The 18,422-nt window shown below is 35.4% G+C and overlaps 1 protein-coding gene across 1 annotated transcript in view; it reads left to right on the top strand.

Moving 5' to 3' along the window:
- L3MBTL3 (L3MBTL histone methyl-lysine binding protein 3) overlaps positions 1 to 18,422 on the top strand; it is a 79,150-nt gene that overhangs the window by 10,897 nt on the left and 49,831 nt on the right. The window contains exons 2-4 of the mRNA XM_070952654.1: positions 7,103 to 7,214; positions 14,202 to 14,313; positions 17,227 to 17,386. Coding sequence (XP_070808755.1) covers positions 7,113 to 7,214; positions 14,202 to 14,313; positions 17,227 to 17,386 — 374 coding nt within the window. The 5' untranslated portion in view covers positions 7,103 to 7,112. The remainder of the gene's footprint in view (positions 1 to 7,102; positions 7,215 to 14,201; positions 14,314 to 17,226; positions 17,387 to 18,422) is intronic.

Here is an 18,422-nt window from a genome sequence, read left to right as displayed (position 1 = left end):
TTGAGTGATTTTTGTTATACACAGGGCAGATAACCAACATAGTTCTAGACTTAATTCAGGTTATTGATGTAATCCTATACAGATAGTCCTCGATGTACAACCACAATGAAACTCAACATTTCCACTGCTAAACAAGACGGTTGTTAAGTGAGTTGTGCCCCATTTTATGACCCTTTTTGCTACAAGTGAATCATGTGGTTCTTAAGTGAATCTGGCTTCCCCCATTGACTTTGCTTGTCTGAAGTCGGTTGGAAAGGTTACAAATGGTGACCACATGATCCTGGGATTCTGCAGCCATCATAAATAATGTCTGTTGCCAAGCATCCAAATTTTGATCACGTGACCACAGGGATGGTGCAGTGGTCGTAAGTATGAAAACTGGTGTTAAGTCACTGTTTTCAGTGCTGTTGTAATTTTGAACAGTCACTAAACAAATGGTTGTAAATCAAGGACTACCTGTAATGTCTTTCATCATCTGGTTCTCAAATATTTTGAAGAATAACTATCACTCTTGTTTTACTTGTCTTCTTAAACTTACCTTCCAATCTTATCTTTAGGCAAAATAAAATAGTGGTGAGCAAATGGCTTTCATCTCAATCAGTTCATGGCCTTGGATCAGATCCAGATTCTACACTATATTGGCCCTATGGAGGATGTACTTTGGCTTGACCCTTTAATTCAGCTGCTTACTGATTTTAGGGGTGTTTTTTTATTAATACATTTTTATTGACTTACATTGTTTACTTACATTGCTTTTATTTTATGACAGTCCTGGGAACCTTCAAGACCAGGGGTGTCAAACTCAAGGCCCAGGGCCCAGATCTGGTCTGCTGGAGCTTAGATCTGGCCCGGAGGGCCACCTTGGAAACATTGAAGGACCAGCCTGCAGTGCCTCTGCCAGCAAAAATGGAGCTCAGGAGGACCGCACGCCACCTTCCCAAGCTCTGTTTTCGCTGGCAGATCGCTGCAGGAGGCCGTCGCAGCCAAAAATGGAGCTCGGGACCGAGGGGTCCCAGTGCTCTGGGAGCTTGAGGGCCAGGCTAGGTGCTTGCCCACTGTTGCCTAGGGCTCTGAACAGCCTGCGCCGCCATCCAGGGTCCTCTGCATGGCCTGAGAGGGATAGGGAGGCTCCTCTGGAGGACAAGGGTTTGGTGCTCTCCCTGGTCTTGCCTTCCTCCGCTGGAGACAGTGGATTCCCCCAGCCCCGCCCAGGCCACCAGAGTCCCCCCCTGACATGAGTGACATTGAGCTGGCCACGCTCACCCTGGCCATGCCCACCTGGCCCCCTGAGGTCAAACACAACCCTAATGTGGCCCTCAATGAAATTGAGTTTGACAGCCCTGTTCAAGACAGTTAAGGAATAGATTAAATACAGTTTTAGCCAAGGAATCCTTTAGATGGTGATGCTAACAAAATTCTTCACCTATTCTGTATAGCAAGTATTAAATAATATGCTTGACCGTATCAAAGACATATTATCTAGTAAGCGAGATTTGCTTTCATACATAAGGCTGGCACTGTCTCTCCACTTTTCTGCCTTGATCTTGAAGATATGGCTAGTCCAGTGTGCCATAGTTGATCTGATTCACACCACTGAGGTTTTGTTTCAGATGGTCTTTTTCTTTAAGCTTAAATATTTAATGTTTAAGTATTTAAACATTATGTTTAAGTATTTAAACTCTAAGACATAATAGCACTGGCTGAAATTGATGAGATCTTGGCTAATGAGGATGGCTTTTCAGTCATTGGAACCCTATTCCTTGGTAATAACACTATATTGCCGTATCTCACTTGGGAATCTCATTCTTTTCATACTGAGTTTTTGAAGTTGGCATATTAAAACAACCTTACCCATTGGGGAAAACGCATTGGGCTATGAGTCCCAGAATTCCCACTTCATTGTTAATTGATACGGAATTTCTCTTTGTTCTCTGGATACTTCTAAACAAATGGCACCAGAATTCTGCATTTGCAATCATGCTTAGCTCACCTGTTCAGGACACAAGTAACTTGTTTACTGTAATCATTTGCATCCATAATTAATGCAACTATATAACTTAGCAAGAAATGCCAATTTGGTGCATGATCTTTAAAGAGCAAATGCTTTGGTTGACAAATCTATTTCATTATTTTATATTTGTGGGATACATATTATTTACTGTATCTGTATTTACTCATCTGAGCATACGACAGCAGCCAAATTATGTAATTTATTATCTTTAACATTTCTGTAGTTTGTAATATTTTAGAATATGTGTCCCTTACAGATATTTCTTTCATTTACTCAATGTTTTATCCATATGTTTTGGAATGAAGCTTGGCAACTATTTAGCGCGTCACAAAATTCAGATGACTCCCACACCACAATGTAAGAATAAAACGAAAGTACAATTTAAAATCAAAATGGAACCAACATGGATAGTTTAGGTAGGCCATATGGTTCATTGGGGGCACCATTATGTCCCATGGACAGCAGTATGTCCCATGACCTACTTCCCTTGGTACTTATTACTTTATATTGAAATTTTGAAGAGCATCAAAAGGTACTGTCGGGACATAAATATGGTACATGTTTTTGATTATTGTATTTAAGCACATTTGATTTTAGGTATGTCTGTGTACCTTTAAAAAGCAGTGGGGGGGATGTAGGTGATAGAGAGCATCTGTGATGGCTAGGAACAGTGACACTATTATCTCATTCACAATGAAAACAACTTGCATAGCTTTTAAGAATTGTTGATTTTGAACTACTGGACTTTAAGTGTTGCAGGAAGTTATTATGAGCCCTGATGGTGTAGTAGTTAGAATGTAGTATTGTAGCCTGACTGCCCACAACCTGAAGTTTGAACCTGATGGGGCTGAAAGTTGACTCGGCCTTCCATCTTTCCAAGGTCACTAAAATGAGAACCCAGATTGTTGGGGGCAATATGCCAACATTATAAACTGCCCCAAGAGTGCTGTAAAGCACTAAGGGGCAGTATATAAGTCTAAGTGCTATTGATACTTTATTGCTATTATATATAGTATATACAGAAATGATACTAAATTGAAGAATGAATTTTTTTAAAAATAAATATTTTACAGTAGGCATTTGTTAGAACACAATTGGGTTGGATGCACATACTGTATATATGGATTCACCTTCTGCTGTTTATACCTGTAATTATACAGAGTGAGTTCCTCATCTTAAAGCCTGGGCCCAAAATTTGAGAACATAGAAGGGAATTAGGGTACCACAGATTTTCAAGGCAGGAACTAATTCTTATTCACATCCACTTATGATATTGATCCAGACTATTAGGTCAAACTGTTTCTATGCACTGTATTAGCCATTATGATACAGACCTAAAACACCAATCACAGAAAAGTGATTGAGAGAGTGAGCTTTTGTGTGTTAATAGTTTGGCTGGATGTCATATTTTGTCTGTTGGTAATGAAAGAAATGTGAGAGGTCATTAACTTACATGATTTGTTCTTGTGAATTATTGATATCTTTTTGGAACAATATTTTAATGTATATATGTTTTTAATTAGAGGGAAAATAGGAGGGAGGAATACTATATTAGATAAGTTTCTGTGTGTGTGTGTGAGAGAGAGAGAGAGAGAGAAAGAGAGAGATTGTAGATGGATGGGATAAAAATGTAATAATCTCTTAATATTACAGATGTTAATTTTATGTGGAATACTCTTAGTCAGTTTCTTTTGGGTTGTTAGTCTAAAACTAGTGTTATACATGCACCTGTATGTGAGATAAAAAACACTTTGAAAACAGAATCTTGGACTGACAGTATTTTGATCTGATGCAGCTTTTTTTTCTCTATATGTTAAGGTTTATTTTCCTGCAAGTGTCGTTAGTTTCCCTACTGTAAGAGCCAGTTGATATTGTTTTGAAGGGTGATAGCTCCTTTTATTTATTTAATTTTTTTTGGCAAATTGCTTCATGGAGGTAAATCTGGTCAATCATATAATTAATTATGACAAGTTCTATAATTTAGTTAGTTTTAATTTTAAATGTTCGAAATCATGGCACGCTGAAGTTCTCAAGATCATTGCTTTTGTGATCATACAACAGAATAAATATTTGACTATGATTTGGATTGTAAACATCAATAAACATTTAATTTGGTTTATGTAATTATCATAAATACCTTCAATTTTGAAACTGTGTCCTAGATTTTAAAAAACCTATATTTTTGTACTTGTTGAAACCAATGAATTCATTATAATGATGGGTTCATAGCTAAAGGATATGTCCTGTTAAATTCTTGGTGAAATCTTTCTTACAAGGAAGGATTATTGTATCTCAGTTCATTATCTATATCTAAATCTATATCTTTTGGATCTGACTGAAATAAAAATAAAATAGATTAAATCTATATTTATGTCTCTTGTTCTTACAGCATCTGAAATTATAAATTAAGCAGTTGCATAATTAGTATCCTCTACTTACGAGGCAAAAGTTAAAATGGAGATTTTGGAATTAAGAATATTGGCTAGGATTGATGATGTTTTTTAAAAAAAATTCTTTTAAATATTTTTATAGCACTTCTCATGCCAAGCATCTGCCAGCTTTCTGTGCATTAAAATACTGTGTTTGCAATAAAACTCATAAAACCATTTAAAAATTTATACTTTATAAAGTATATAAAGTTATTATTGTAGCAGTGTTATTAGAAGGCATCAAATGCCAGGGTAAATGTTTTTATCGTTTAAAAAATATCCCCAAATAATATTAGGTAGGTTCAGGACTTCGGGGGAAGAAACAGCAAAACGAAGAGAGAACGGAGCCAATGACTATGGCAAAATGAAGAGCTGGTGAGTGAACCAGCTCTTCAGAATAGTTTTACAGTCGGGGAGATGACTTGGGATTGCATAAAAGTGATCTTCAGAAGGTTTATACCTCTGAGAGATAACAGAAGGTTATCTTGATCCAAACCAAGGCCTGTGCCTTTATGGACCTAGGATTTTCGTACTTCCTATTCTAATAACTTTATGAAATTGTTAACTGCTTTTCAGATTTTAGGAACCTTTGAAATGAGAAGAGTTATAGCCTTGAATGAGTTTCCTTTAATTCTTAGAGAAAGAAACTTTAAATATAAGTTTAAGGATTTTAAAAAAATTCTCTCTTTTTTGGAATAAACTGCAAAAGAGCGATCAATTTTGAAAAATTACAAATGGACTAAGTTGACATGGATTTGAAATAAAACTTTGGAATTAATTATATGAATGCTTCTCATGGGGAAAAAGCTATTGTTTTGAATTCTTTAAAAAAAAGATGGAACTTTCAAAGTTAGATGCACGCAGGGGAACTAAAGATAAGTAAAGATTACAATAAAGGACGAGAATATTTAAATTTGGTTTACTAAAACAGAATGGAGCAAAATACTTCAACATTGGATTTATTGTGAGATATTGGAAATAATGGACCCAGAAGTTAATTTCAAGAGTATTTGCCATTGCAAACAAACAGTGTTTTAAAAAAAGTTATGAAAGAAAAAGTTTTACTGGACAAGACTGAAACTGATTTGAAAGTAAATGACAGGTTATAACTATGATATAGAAAAGATTCTGCAGTGGATATACAAACCAGGTGATATCTTAAAAATTAAAAATTAATAACAAACCTAAAGAGTGATCTAGATAACTTTCCAAAATTGGATTTCCAATAGAGACTAGTTATAGTTTTGAAGAGTTTTGTGAGAAAGCATATAGAAAAAATAAAAATAAGTCAACTTCGAAGACATTAAAGATCAAAATTGTAAAAAAGTAAAACAAAGGAATATAAAGCAGATATTTGATCAAGCTTGAAATAGATACGTTATCTCTGGTAACTGTTAATGGACTTTGGCTCATCAGGACTGAACAACCAGGTTTTAAGGATTTCTTTACAGATAAGGGATGAAATATAGTAAGAAGAGATCTCCTGTTTTACTTTAAGATAAAGTGATAAGTTACTAAAATGTTTATATTTGTGATAAAGGGAGAATTTCTTTTCTTTTTCTTTCTTTTCTATTCTGTATATTTCTTAATTTTTGGCACTTTCTATTTTTTTCTTTTTATTCTTTTTCTTAGTTTGCATTTTTTCTTTTTAATTGAAATGTTTAATAAAATTATAATTAAAAAATAATAACAATAGCTTGGTCCACTAGGCTGTTTACAATTCTTTATGTGTTTTATTAAGTTGTTTCTTATAATGAGCCGTGGTGGTACAGTGGTTAGAATGGAGTATTGCAGGCTAATTCACTGTTGACTTCCAGGAGTTCGATCTTGACTGGCTGAAGGTTGACTCAGCCTTCCATCCTTCCGAGGTCGGTAAAATGAGGGCTTAGATTGTTGGGGGCTATATACTGACTCTGGAAACTGCTCAGAGTGGGCTGTAAAGCACTGTAAAGTGATATATAAGTCTAAATGCTATTGCTATTCATAGTACTTGGTTTCTGGCTTTAAAAAAAAATCAGATTCCTTGATAAATTAGCAGTTTTTATATCAGTAAAGTTGAAAATTAATTTTAATTGTTATATTGAATCATTTTGCGTAATGATCAAGGTAGTTTTTTATATCTTGAAAATATACACATGGATATGATTTATTGGGTTAGGGATTTTCTGTTTCCACTGTGAGTTGTATTGTGTTGGGGGGGGGTGCACTGAGGGAGCCCCACCAATCTCATTGTACATATGTTGTGCAGTGACAATAAAGGTTATTATTATTATTATAATGTTAAGGTCTTTATTCTAGCAGTGATAGGTAAATTTAACTTTTGGATAATTTCCATTAAACTCAGTGGGGCTTACTTCTGAGTAAGTATGCATGTTCTATCTTCTTTGCATTATGTTTTGACAGTCTCTGTGAATACAGACTTTTCCCAGGCACTCAATTGGATTAGTATCCAAGATGGTGAAGAATCCTAGTCAACTGAGAAGTTTCAAACTGTGACATTTTCCTGGCTTCTAAAGGGGTTTTGTGAATTTTGGAATCATGTAAAACTTGTTATTAAATAATATCGAACAGATGATTTAAAAAAAAAATCTGATAATGCAGTTTTTAGATAAAAAAATATGAAATTGAATTAGAGATATAACCTTCCTGGTTTATTTTACAGGGAATCCACCATGAATGAACCAGCTTGTAGTGGAAATGGGCAAGATTTTGATGTATTTAGTGTAATGGACTGGAAGGATGGAATTGGTACCTTGCCTGGAAGTGATTTGAAGGTACTGTAATTGCAGAGATGTACAATGTTTTATTAAAAGGTGTGATTATTTTAATTAGAGAACAAAAAAGTATGTTTAATTGTAAAATATTACGTAACAGTAAAATAACAGTAAAGGGAACGGTGCATAATATAAAAAAAGCAAACAAATCATCTAGTAAAAACAAGAACAGCATATTAAACTTAAGTCTTAACTTTAGCATCTTAATTTCAAAGTGTTAAAAGTAACAAGCTTTGGAAAGAAACTCTGATAGTTGGAATATCCCCACACAACTACAACTGTCCCAGCATATCTACGTGACATGATAAAAATTCTGGCAACTGGCATGTATTTAGAAGGGCTGCAGCATCCTGGACTCATATGATCTCCATTTGCAACTTTCCCAGTCTGCTTCCGACAAGCAAAGTCAAATGCGGGAAGCTAGATTTGCGTCATGACCATCACTTAACAATTGCAATGATTTGCTAACTAACTATGGCAAAAGTCATAAAATTGGGTGTGACGACTCATCTAATAACTGTCTTGCTTAGCAATGGAAATTCTGTGGTTGTAAATTAAGGACTCCCTGTAAGGATGTCACGTTCAAAACAAATTGAACATCATTTCTTATTCCTTCAAATCATCACAGTTTCTCAACTGTGAATGATTTTCAGCTTATATAGTTGAGTTTGCTTCCTGGAGTTTTATTAAGATGTTGCATAATATGGAGCACAAAGAAGGCTCTGTGACTTTCTCATCCATTGGACAATACAAAAGCTGCACGAATTCCTAATTCCTGACCCTTGTAGCTGATCTGAAAAGATAGCATGAATTCTTTTTTTTTTTTTAACTTTTATGAAATTTCTATACATATTAGTTAAGGATATTGAAAACTGGTAGAATTGAGGCAAATTGCCCATGAGCTATCCCTTCCTTCTTGCCATTTATTTTATATAATTTAGCTGCTTTAAGTGCTCTATTTAGAAAGCATTATATGAGATTAATTAAGATATTTTCATCAACAGCATCATCTTTCAATCATATCACACAGAAATTTGTGTGATATTAGTCAGCACTTCAATAAAGGAGGTTAAAATCTGGACGATACTGTTTTGAAAATTTTTGATAGCTTCTTTGTGTGTGAATTTTCTCTCTTTCCTCCAGTGATGGAAGATGATTTTGATTTTGTACTGGCTTTAGGTTGTTCTTTCTGCTTCCTCTAATTAGATAATTGTGCTAGTACTTCTGATACAAAAATGAATATTCCTCTCTTTGATTTCTCCGTTTTATGCTTTAGAAGCATTTCTAGTATGTTAAAATAAAATCAAAATTGTATCTTTCTAATAAATTCCTATAATAAAGTATACATTGGAAAGTGCACATCTATGCATCTATGAACCACTCATAGAAAGTTTGCTGGCCCAGTAACATGAGCATGATTTTTTAAGATTGAATTGCAATTATATGCAAGCTCCAACCAAACCATAAAGACATTCATTGTTATTTCATGGATTAAGGAACTGTTATATGAATGAAAATATTGAACAGGTACTCATTGGGAAAATGATGATAAATGGGATTGTAAAATGACATGGTTGTAAAACACAATGTCACATGACTGCTGACTTTTGACAGCAATTCTGAAGTTCCAGTTGCAGTCGTTAGGTGAATCCTGCATGGTCATCAGATGTGATGTCACGGGATTGCTATTTGCAGTCTCCTGCCAGCTTTCTAACTGATTTTGTTCATTGGAAGATGGCAGTAAAGGTTGCAAATGGTGATCATGTGACCATGGGACACTTGCAACCCTTGAAATTGAAAGCCAGTTGCCAAGGACTTGAATCACAGTCACATGACTGCAACATTGAGTCATGTGGCTGCAACATTGAGGATTGGCCATAGATCTCATTTAATGTCATCATAATTTCTAATGGTTGCTGAACAAATGATAGTTAACTGAGGGCTAAACCCTAGAAGTCACATCTCTGTATGCTGATATAAAGAATCATCTCCAATAAACACTGCAAAGAGAGTAACTTGTCAAATGTATCTTTTGATCACAAACAATAATAAAGAAATACATTTGTTTCATATTTATTTGGGGGTATATACAAAGATATAGTGCTTAAAACAATTCCAGTGAATAGCTGGATAGAGATTTGATTCCAAATTGTCTCCTCAGCTCTAATTCTACTTCTAGACTGCTGTACAACATTTCCATGCTCAGCGTTCAGAATGTTTAATTGAGGGAAATGAAATGTGTCCTATTAAGTTTTCAAGGATCATGCTGTTTTGCCTCTGGTGCTTTCATCTTCTCTCCTTCCATTTCTTGTTCTCTTCTTTCTAAGCTGAAACTTAAGTTTAGTGTTAGTCCTTTTGAATTTCTGAACAAATAAAGAGAGGATGTTTCACATCTATGTTTTATTCTTTTAAATAAGATGTAGGTGTGTGTTTGAGAAAAAAGCTTGGGCTCACCAGCTTCTTCCTGTTCAGAAAGGGCACATTTTAAAGACAGATTTTAACTTTCTGTTCTTTGTTGCCTTCCTTGTGCTGAGGAAATGACTTCTTCCTTCTATCTGCTTGCTTACATTTTGGAAAGGGGCTTTCTAACTAAAATGACTTGGGGTTTCCATTGGAAAAGGGATCAATGCAGCTATAATGCCAGAAGATTTTGTTATTAATTTATTATTTCTCCAAGTTGTTTTAAAACGTGACCAAGTCTAAATGTAGACCAAATGCACATTTTTTTTTTCTCGGAACACTCCTCCCACACATTCAATGCATAGAAAATATCTTACTTAAGCATTAGAATTTTTTGATTTTTCTACAGCACCTACAGTTTGTCATTGCTCATTCTTCTCTGGCTCCAGAATTTGTATTCAACTGCTTCTTCCCACCTAAATACACTTCGTACTTTACTCATACTGTACTAATCATGCACAACGCCTCTCTTATATTAATATCAGTTTTCTTTAACTAGGAAGATGTGGGAGGAACTCTCCTGCTTTCGAATAACAATAGTTTGGGAAAATCTTATTAGTAATGATATTAGATGAAAGATGTTACCCCTTGTTCAGCGGTAAAGGTATCATTACTTACAATACTCAAGGAAGTGGATCAATTTTATTTGGATTGCTCCACATTGCAAAATGCCAGGGCAGTTTTCAGGATAGAACTTTAAAAATGAATAGTTTGGAGAGGTTCTTTTTTTTTAAAGCTTTGTATCAAAGCTAGAGGCTCTTTTATTTTGAATATTTTATTTATACATTTTTATAAACAAAAAATTCAATGTCTACATGAACATTGTGTTGTCTGAGTACAGTTAATTTTGAGAAATAGTAATAATAGTAACAATCTTCATAACAGTCACATATTTGCTTATCCATTTCAATAAACCTTCCTTATATAATTAATCATTCTCTTTAAAATTCCAACTTCTGTTTCTGTTAGTTAGCCATTGATAAAATGAATCCCATGTTTAAAAATATTCTGTTTCTTCCTTCTCCTTAATTTTAAGTGTTAATCTATCCATTTCTACACATGCTAGTATTTTTTTTAAAATTACACTTTCTTCTGTAGTTTGGAGAGGATCTTAAGGCAATTCTATGAACTTTAAATCCTTAACTTGATTCACAACAGGTTGCTTTTGATAATTGAAATAGTGAATTAAGATTTGTATTAAGTGAGAAGGCTTAGAATCACACCAACAACAATCCTATTTGGTATATGCAAATTCTTCCTAACCACAAAAGAAAAGAGATCAAACAGAGGGTCATTCCAGAAAAAAATATTTATTAGTAGTACATTAAAATACAGGTCCCTTGAATTATCTAAAGCAATTCACACTGCACTATTGTTTTTCTTATTTTTAGTATAAAAGGGTGGATTATTTTTAGAAAGCAATTTCATACATGAGCCATTTTTTACAAGTGAAGACTGCCTGCAAGAAAATTGGTCTTTCATTCATTATTCAGATTTGTTTCAGACATTGTATGTTACAAAATATTTCAACATCCAAACTTGTTTACTAAAACATTCAGACAAAATGAAATAAAAATGCTGCAGCAGTCTGGCATTTAATGCAATAAGTAACTTTCATCTGCCGTGGAGTTTCAAGGCTTGGGACTTTTCCATTTGTCAGGCAAAGCAGTATGTTCAAATCAGAAACACTTCAGCATATTAAAATCGCTGTGAACTGTGTAGAGAACTTAAAAGTTGATACCTTCCAAACTGAAGGGCATATATAAAAGTGAAGGACCCTGCTTTACTGAATCACTCTGATGAGTACATACAATCACCTTTGGATTCAAGTGCTCCAATCAAATTGGATAAGCTGCAATAATTTAAAATTACTTCCTGGTAAAGTAGCAGTATGTGGAACACTTTTTTTAAAAAAATAATTGTGCTTGTGTGTTTTTCAAGTGCCCTGTTTTCAAAGTGACGTTACAAGTATGCCTGGTACATTGTTATTGCTAACTAAACAAGTGAAGGCATCTATTTTAAAAAGCATTCTGAAAATAGATATAGCTGAGCCTGGGAATACATTCAGAAAGGATGTGTGCCAGAACCTAATGGCCAAATAGAGCTAGCCAGGAATAAATCTATTATCAAATCTGGTTTGCAACAATCTGAAAGTGCCTTAAATTATTCCATTTCCTTACTTGGAATCTGTATTCCATTTACAAGCAGTTCCCATTGCCATTGTGTGATGCAGGGGTGCCAGAGATTTAAGGCTTGGAGGTGCTATTTTGATTATATGTAGAACCTAAGGTAGCAAACAGGAACCAGCTGCAAAAAACAATGCCCTTAGAATGCTGAGCCCCAGAGGATTCTGCCCCTCAAAGCAAATATCGGAGGATGGATCCTCTTCAGGATCACAGCAGGAGAGAAAATAATTAAATTCTCCCATCTATTTCTGCAGCTGTCTTAATCCACTCTCCCAGCTGCTGCTATTTCCATTTTTAACCACCTGCATGTTAAGTGCAGTTGTCACAGATATGCCTTGCTTTGAGAGTCCACTTTCAAAGTAATTTTTGCACGTGAACAGAAGCAGGTAAAGGCACCAGTTTGAGGACCACTAGCCTCTTATCCATGCTTTGCAACTCACAAAGCAAGACTTCTCTTTATGAAACACTGAAATGGATTGGGTCTGCTTTCCATATCCCTAGAAACACACATTTAATTTCATTTGGATCTCTCTTAAGAGCATAAACTCAATGCAAGTAGAAATTTATCAGGAAAGCAATAAAATTTGGCACAATAGTGAAGAAACATAATATCAAAAATGTTTATGTAATCTAGCATTGGCTGAAATGACACTAATACCAAACCAATTTTTATATCTACGATGTTGATATTATGCGTAACATGAGCGAATAGCACATAAAAGATTTTCAAACTTTTTGAATACCGTTCATTCTTGAACTACATAAAAATGTTAGTATGTATGTACAGAGCAGAAAATAGCCTCTAGCTCTAAGGCAGGGGTGTCAAACTTCATGTCATTGAGGGCTGCATCCGGGTTGTGTTTGACCTAAGGGGGCCAGGGTGGGTGTAGCTAGTTCAATGTCACTCATGTCGGGAGCACCTGTGGGCACCTCCCAAGCTCCATTTTCGGCTGTGACGGCCTCCTGCAACCCTCTACCAGCGAAAACGGATCTTGGGAGGGACGCGGGTGGCCCTCCCGAGCTTCGTTTTTGCTGACACAGGCCGGTTCTTAGCTGTTTCCAGGGCAGCCCTGCGGGCCAAATCTAAGCACCCCCCCAGGCCGGATCCGGCCCCTGGGCCTTGAGTTCGACACTCCTGCTCTAAGGTTTTTATTATCAAAAATTCACTGCAGGGGAAACAAAAGGGAAAGGAAAGGGTAGCAGAGACAGGAGTTTACAGTATGCACTTGTCTTTGAAAAAGTGCTGGTACAGTATCTTGAAAAATTGTTGTATTTTTTGTTGTTGAAAAATGAAACTGCATAAAACCATTCAGTCCCATTCAGAAAGTTCATTTTCAAAGGTATTTTCAATGGAATTATACGTGACCACTAGATGGTACTGGCATTCTACTGTTTTTTTTCTTTCAATAGCCTTCCTTAATTTTACTACCATTTAATTATATAGCTTTGTTTATTTTATGTTCATACTTTCTGTAATTTTCCCCAACACTTTCATCTTTGATATGCGTGCTATCCTGAGAATTCTGGTCCTTGTTCAGTCTAAAATTGAAACAAACGTTTAAAGAATAAATAGAAAACAGCTCAGGTATACGTTCACTGAGACAGATGCACTCAGGGATAAGCAGGCTTTGCCTTTTATTTCAATTCATGTGGGTGAGACTGTTATTTTTAAAATTCAGAAGATAATATAAAAATTAGATACCGAATGGGGTACAGCAGCATAAGTGAATCAGTCAGTACCCCCATTAATTTTGCTTGCCGGAAGACAGTTTGTAAGTTGCAAATGGCAATCAAATCTCACTAGCTCAAGGTTGACTCAGCCTTCCATCCTTCCGAAGTGGGTTAAATGAGGACCTAGATTGTTGGGGCAATATGTTGACTCTGTAAACCGCTTAGAGAGGGCTGTAAAAGCACTATGAAGTGATATATAAACCTAAGTGCTATTGCTATTGCTATGGAACACCAGAATGCTACAACCATTGTAAATATGTACCAGTTGCCAAGTGTCTGAATTTTGAACATGTGACCATAAGGATGCAGCAATAGAAGTAAGGGTGAGAAGTTGTAAGTCACTGTTTTCAGTGCTGTTGAAATTTGACTGGTTGGTAAACAATGGCTATAAGTCAAAGACTGGCTGTATATGTAGCAATATAAAAGCTACTTCTTATTTTATTGTCTAAAATCAAATCCATTGGCAATTAAAATAAGTAATGAGATAATTAAGGAGCCAATATGATGAAGAATAAATCTCACTTTTTGTGTGTGTGTGTATTTGTGTAAAATATACAAATTATAATTGATGCTAAACTTTTCATATTATTTTTTCACATTTTAAAATCAGTTTTGTGTGAATGAATTTGGAGCTCTAGAAGTGATCACTGATGTAACAGAGATGGAAAGTGTTAAGAAGGCTACAGCTACCACAACTTGGATGGTGCCAACTGTCCAAGAAGGTCAGTACGGTTATTTTAATTTTGTTTCTTGGCATCACAATTTCATATGGATATCAGTGTGTCTAGCTGTCGTAAGCAAGTTATAATTTTTGTTGTGCATACATTTTAAATAAGAGGTGGCATCTGAGCAGAATTGTTCTACAAATACTCTAAAATTTGTGTTAAAGAATGAATCACGATGTTAGTGTAATTTCCCACTTTTAAAACAGTTTGGGGTAGCAAGTAATGGGGGGGGGAAGGGGGAAGTGAAGCTCAAGACCAGAGATATGCATTTGACGCAGGGCTGTCTTAATGCGTGGGCCTGATGGGTACTTGCCCGTGGGTCCCACGAGCATAGGGTTCCCATACTAATCTGTGTGTGTTAACCCTTCAATGCACCTTGTATCGTATAAATACAGCAACATATTTATTACATTTTACTGCATTTTTTATTAATACTAACATGAAAATATATGTTTAATTTTATCGACCATTTACATTTTTATTCCTGTGAGTAGTTGTTGTACGGGCCCCAGTAAACTGCTTTGCCCGGGGCCCATAATGATGTTAAAACGGCCCTGATTTGGCATAATCCAAGCATTCTTCCTAAAAAAAACCCATGCTATTCTACCTTCCCTGCTATTGCCACAAGGGAAAGAAAGGACTAGACCTGTTTGTCTGCTAGATGGGCCCCCAATCTTGATCAAGTGCTTGCTCTCATGGCCTGGAAACAATAGTCATGTTAAATGCAGTTAAAACATTCATATAAACGTTGGCGCTAAATCAACAGGATTTTTATTAAAAATTTAAAAAAGTTACTGTTAACGGATTTTGCTTAGAAGAAGGTTGTAGCTTCTGCTTTCTTGTAATATACAACACTATCTCTTCGCTCACAGAATCACATTTTGTCTCTTGAAGTTAAGCCATAATCCGAAGACAGAACTAAAAATAAAAGTGGCACCAGATAAAAGGATCAGAGAAGGCAGTTCCATACATTGTTTAAAGTTTTTGTGGTTCCTATATATTTGTCTGTGGTGAAGCTAAAACACAATCATCTTCTTCTTAAGCCCATGGAAAACTAATAAGAACCAATTAAGAACTAGGTGATAGGATTCTGAATATTTCAGAAAAGATCTGCTGCTGCATTAAATTGTGTTCTGGGCTGAACAGTTTCTAGCCTCAGGGATGTATAAGGCTGTGTGGGAAGCCCTGGAAATGGTATTGTAAGCCCCAAAGTGGCCTTAACTCAATTTAGGAAAAAAGACAAATTACTGTAGTTGACTTAAGCTCTGCCCACTCATTTCCCTGCTCACTATGGTTTCACCCTCCCCCAAATTTTATATTTGATTCCCCAATAACGAGAAGATTGCCCATTCCTGCTCTAAATGCTGGATATATACAGCCTTATGCTTCCAGGAAAAGGAGCTTATCTTTCATTTATGAAAGAGACCAGGTTCAGCAAAATCTTACCAATAGAGAAAGTCTAAAGGAGATTTAATTTGTGAATTCTCTTGTTTCCTTGCGGCTGTCATGCTGCTCCACAGTCCTCTGGAGCATCTGTGCAGGAAAATGGCAAATTCATCAAAAATCACTTGTCCTTATTTCTCTTGTGAGTTCCAGTGAGCAGAATTTTGTTCATCTGGGATCCAGTCCAATAGCTTTTATATATTGAAATCTGTTTGATAGAATATTTTTTCCAAAGTTCTTAAACTTGCAAACCACTTGATATAAGTTGTAATTTAAATGTTGGCTAGTAAGAACTTAAGAAGTGTTTTACTGGATTAGACTGTTGGTCAATCTATGTAATTCATCTATCTGTCTTCTCAGTGGCCAACCAGTTACACAAGAAAGAATTCTTCCGTGAATTTGGCCAATCCTTTTTTGAATCCAGCTAAGTTGGTAGCTACTATTATATCTCATAGCTCCAAATTCCAAAGTTTAATTATTGATGGTGTAAAAATACTTTGTTTTGTCTTGCTGGATTCTTCCAAGATTCAGTTTCATAAACATCTGCATCTAGTATTTTGGGAAGGGAAAAACAGCTTCTCCTTATCCATATCATGTACAGTTTTGTACACCTTATTCATGTCCTCTTTTGTTGGCTTTCTTTCTAAAATAAGCGGCCCCCAAACTTGCAACAGTTCCTTGTAAGATGCAGTCCTTTGATCAACTTACCGGTAGTTTCTTTCCTCTGAACTTTCTCTAGTTCCACTATTTTTAAGATGTGGTAACCAAAACTACACACTATAATCTATATATGGCTGCAACATTGATTTATATAAGATCTTTATTTATTTATTAATCTGTTTCTTTATATATTAAAGTTTTATGCTACCCATCTCCACTGTAAGACAACTTTGGAACTATTAAAACTATACAGATTAAAAAATTTAAACTACACAAAAACCAAAGCTATGGTTTTATGATATTGGCTTCTCTACTTTCAGTACAAATTCTTATTATCCTTGACATGCAGTTGACTTTTACAGCAAATGCACACTCTATTGAAATCTTTATTGAATTGTTCACCATCATTCAGAGAAATAAACTTGTTGTTGAATAAATGGTTTAGATGAAGCCTGTAAGATTTTGCTAAAGTGTCAGCTTGTGGGAAGCCTGAAATCAACTGATAAATGTGCATTAGTAATTAAAGAGGTGCAGGAGGTTGAACTCAAAAGCAAAAAGATGCTTTGCAGCATGAAAGTTCTAACGCATCAGCTAAATATGTTTTCTGTCTATAGATTGTTCTACAGCTGCAAAAGCAGCCACACAATCCTGGGTAAAGATATAGCTGCTTTAAGGAATGACAGACATGTGCTAGATGTGTTTCCCAGCTGAAACTCTTGGTCATTTTGTTTGACATAATTCATTAATATCTTTTTTCCCCCACCTGTATGTCATCCTGAGAATCACTGCTTTCTTTCTTCTGTGTAGCATTCTCAGAAAAAACAGAAGTACCACCAAAATTGAAGGAAACTGCAAAGGCAGATGGGCTTCATTTTTGTGAAAATTGTTTTCAGTCTGGAACATCGGTGGAGTTTGTAGCTGGAGAAAGAAATTGCAGCCAAAAATGTGCCCATCTGTTTAAAAACAAGTAAGAGTTAATATAATACATATAACACAATATCATGGCAAGTACAAATTCTGTTGTCGCCTAAGGGAACACTGGATAAAAATACTTGCTGAGCTGTCAGTTGATTTTTTAAAAATGGAATTATGTTGTATTATTGTTGCTAATTACTGCTGGGTTTGTGAAGCAAAGGAGAAAAAGTACGGGGATATTCGAGACAGGTGCCATCAGGCAGTCCTGTATAGTAGTTGCAGGTGAAACCATCCACCCTTAACAAATTACAGGGTTAGAACAAAGGTGATCTCACAAGAATTCAAACATGTATTTATTAAGAATGCTTCTATGTGACTTCTTTAATGCCATTAATGTACATAGGGTAGAGCTTTTGATACCGCATTATTGACCCCTATTCAGTTATACAAAACAAGGCAAATGCTTTTTACAATTATTTAAATAAGTTTATAAATAAAAGAATCCTCAAGAGCTTGAAACAGTATTGACCTTACACATCTCAGAGAAGCCATATTTTTCTCGGTAATTACCACTGTTGGTTTGTGAGCATAATATAAATCTGCCAGAATAGTCATGCGTTTGATTACCATTCAGTATAATTCATAGCTAAGTGTCAACAGGATGCAGTCTTGGGTGCAATCTTGTGTACATTAGGGCATTCTTTGAAAGAGAACAGGAGCATAAGATATTCAGAAGCAGTCTTAAAAGAAGCAGCTGAAGTAAACCTGCAAAAGAAAAACACATGGCTGTCAAAGATAGCTGCTTCATTCACATTCCTGAGTGCTATAAGAATTTGAACAGTTCTGATACATATCTATTAAAAATAAATCCCAGTAAGTTTGACTTCTAGTTAAAGATTGCAGCACCAGTATTTATTCATAGAATTTTACTTAGTATATGAGCATATGATAAAAAAAGTTTGCATTATTCACTTTGATTTTATAAAAGTTCTATTTAAATGCAATCCAGTATATTGGAATTTATGGCAGGAAAGTCATGTATTTTTGTTCAGGACCATGCATTAACTTAAAAAGGGAAAGACTGCATA

This window comes from Pituophis catenifer, unplaced genomic scaffold (assembly GCF_029215685.1).
Source record: "Pituophis catenifer annectens isolate HBS135680 unplaced genomic scaffold, rPitCat1.0.hap2 SCAF_1, whole genome shotgun sequence".
Lineage (NCBI taxonomy): Eukaryota > Metazoa > Chordata > Lepidosauria > Squamata > Colubridae > Pituophis > Pituophis catenifer.
This window is presented reverse-complemented; position numbering and strand designations above follow the sequence as displayed.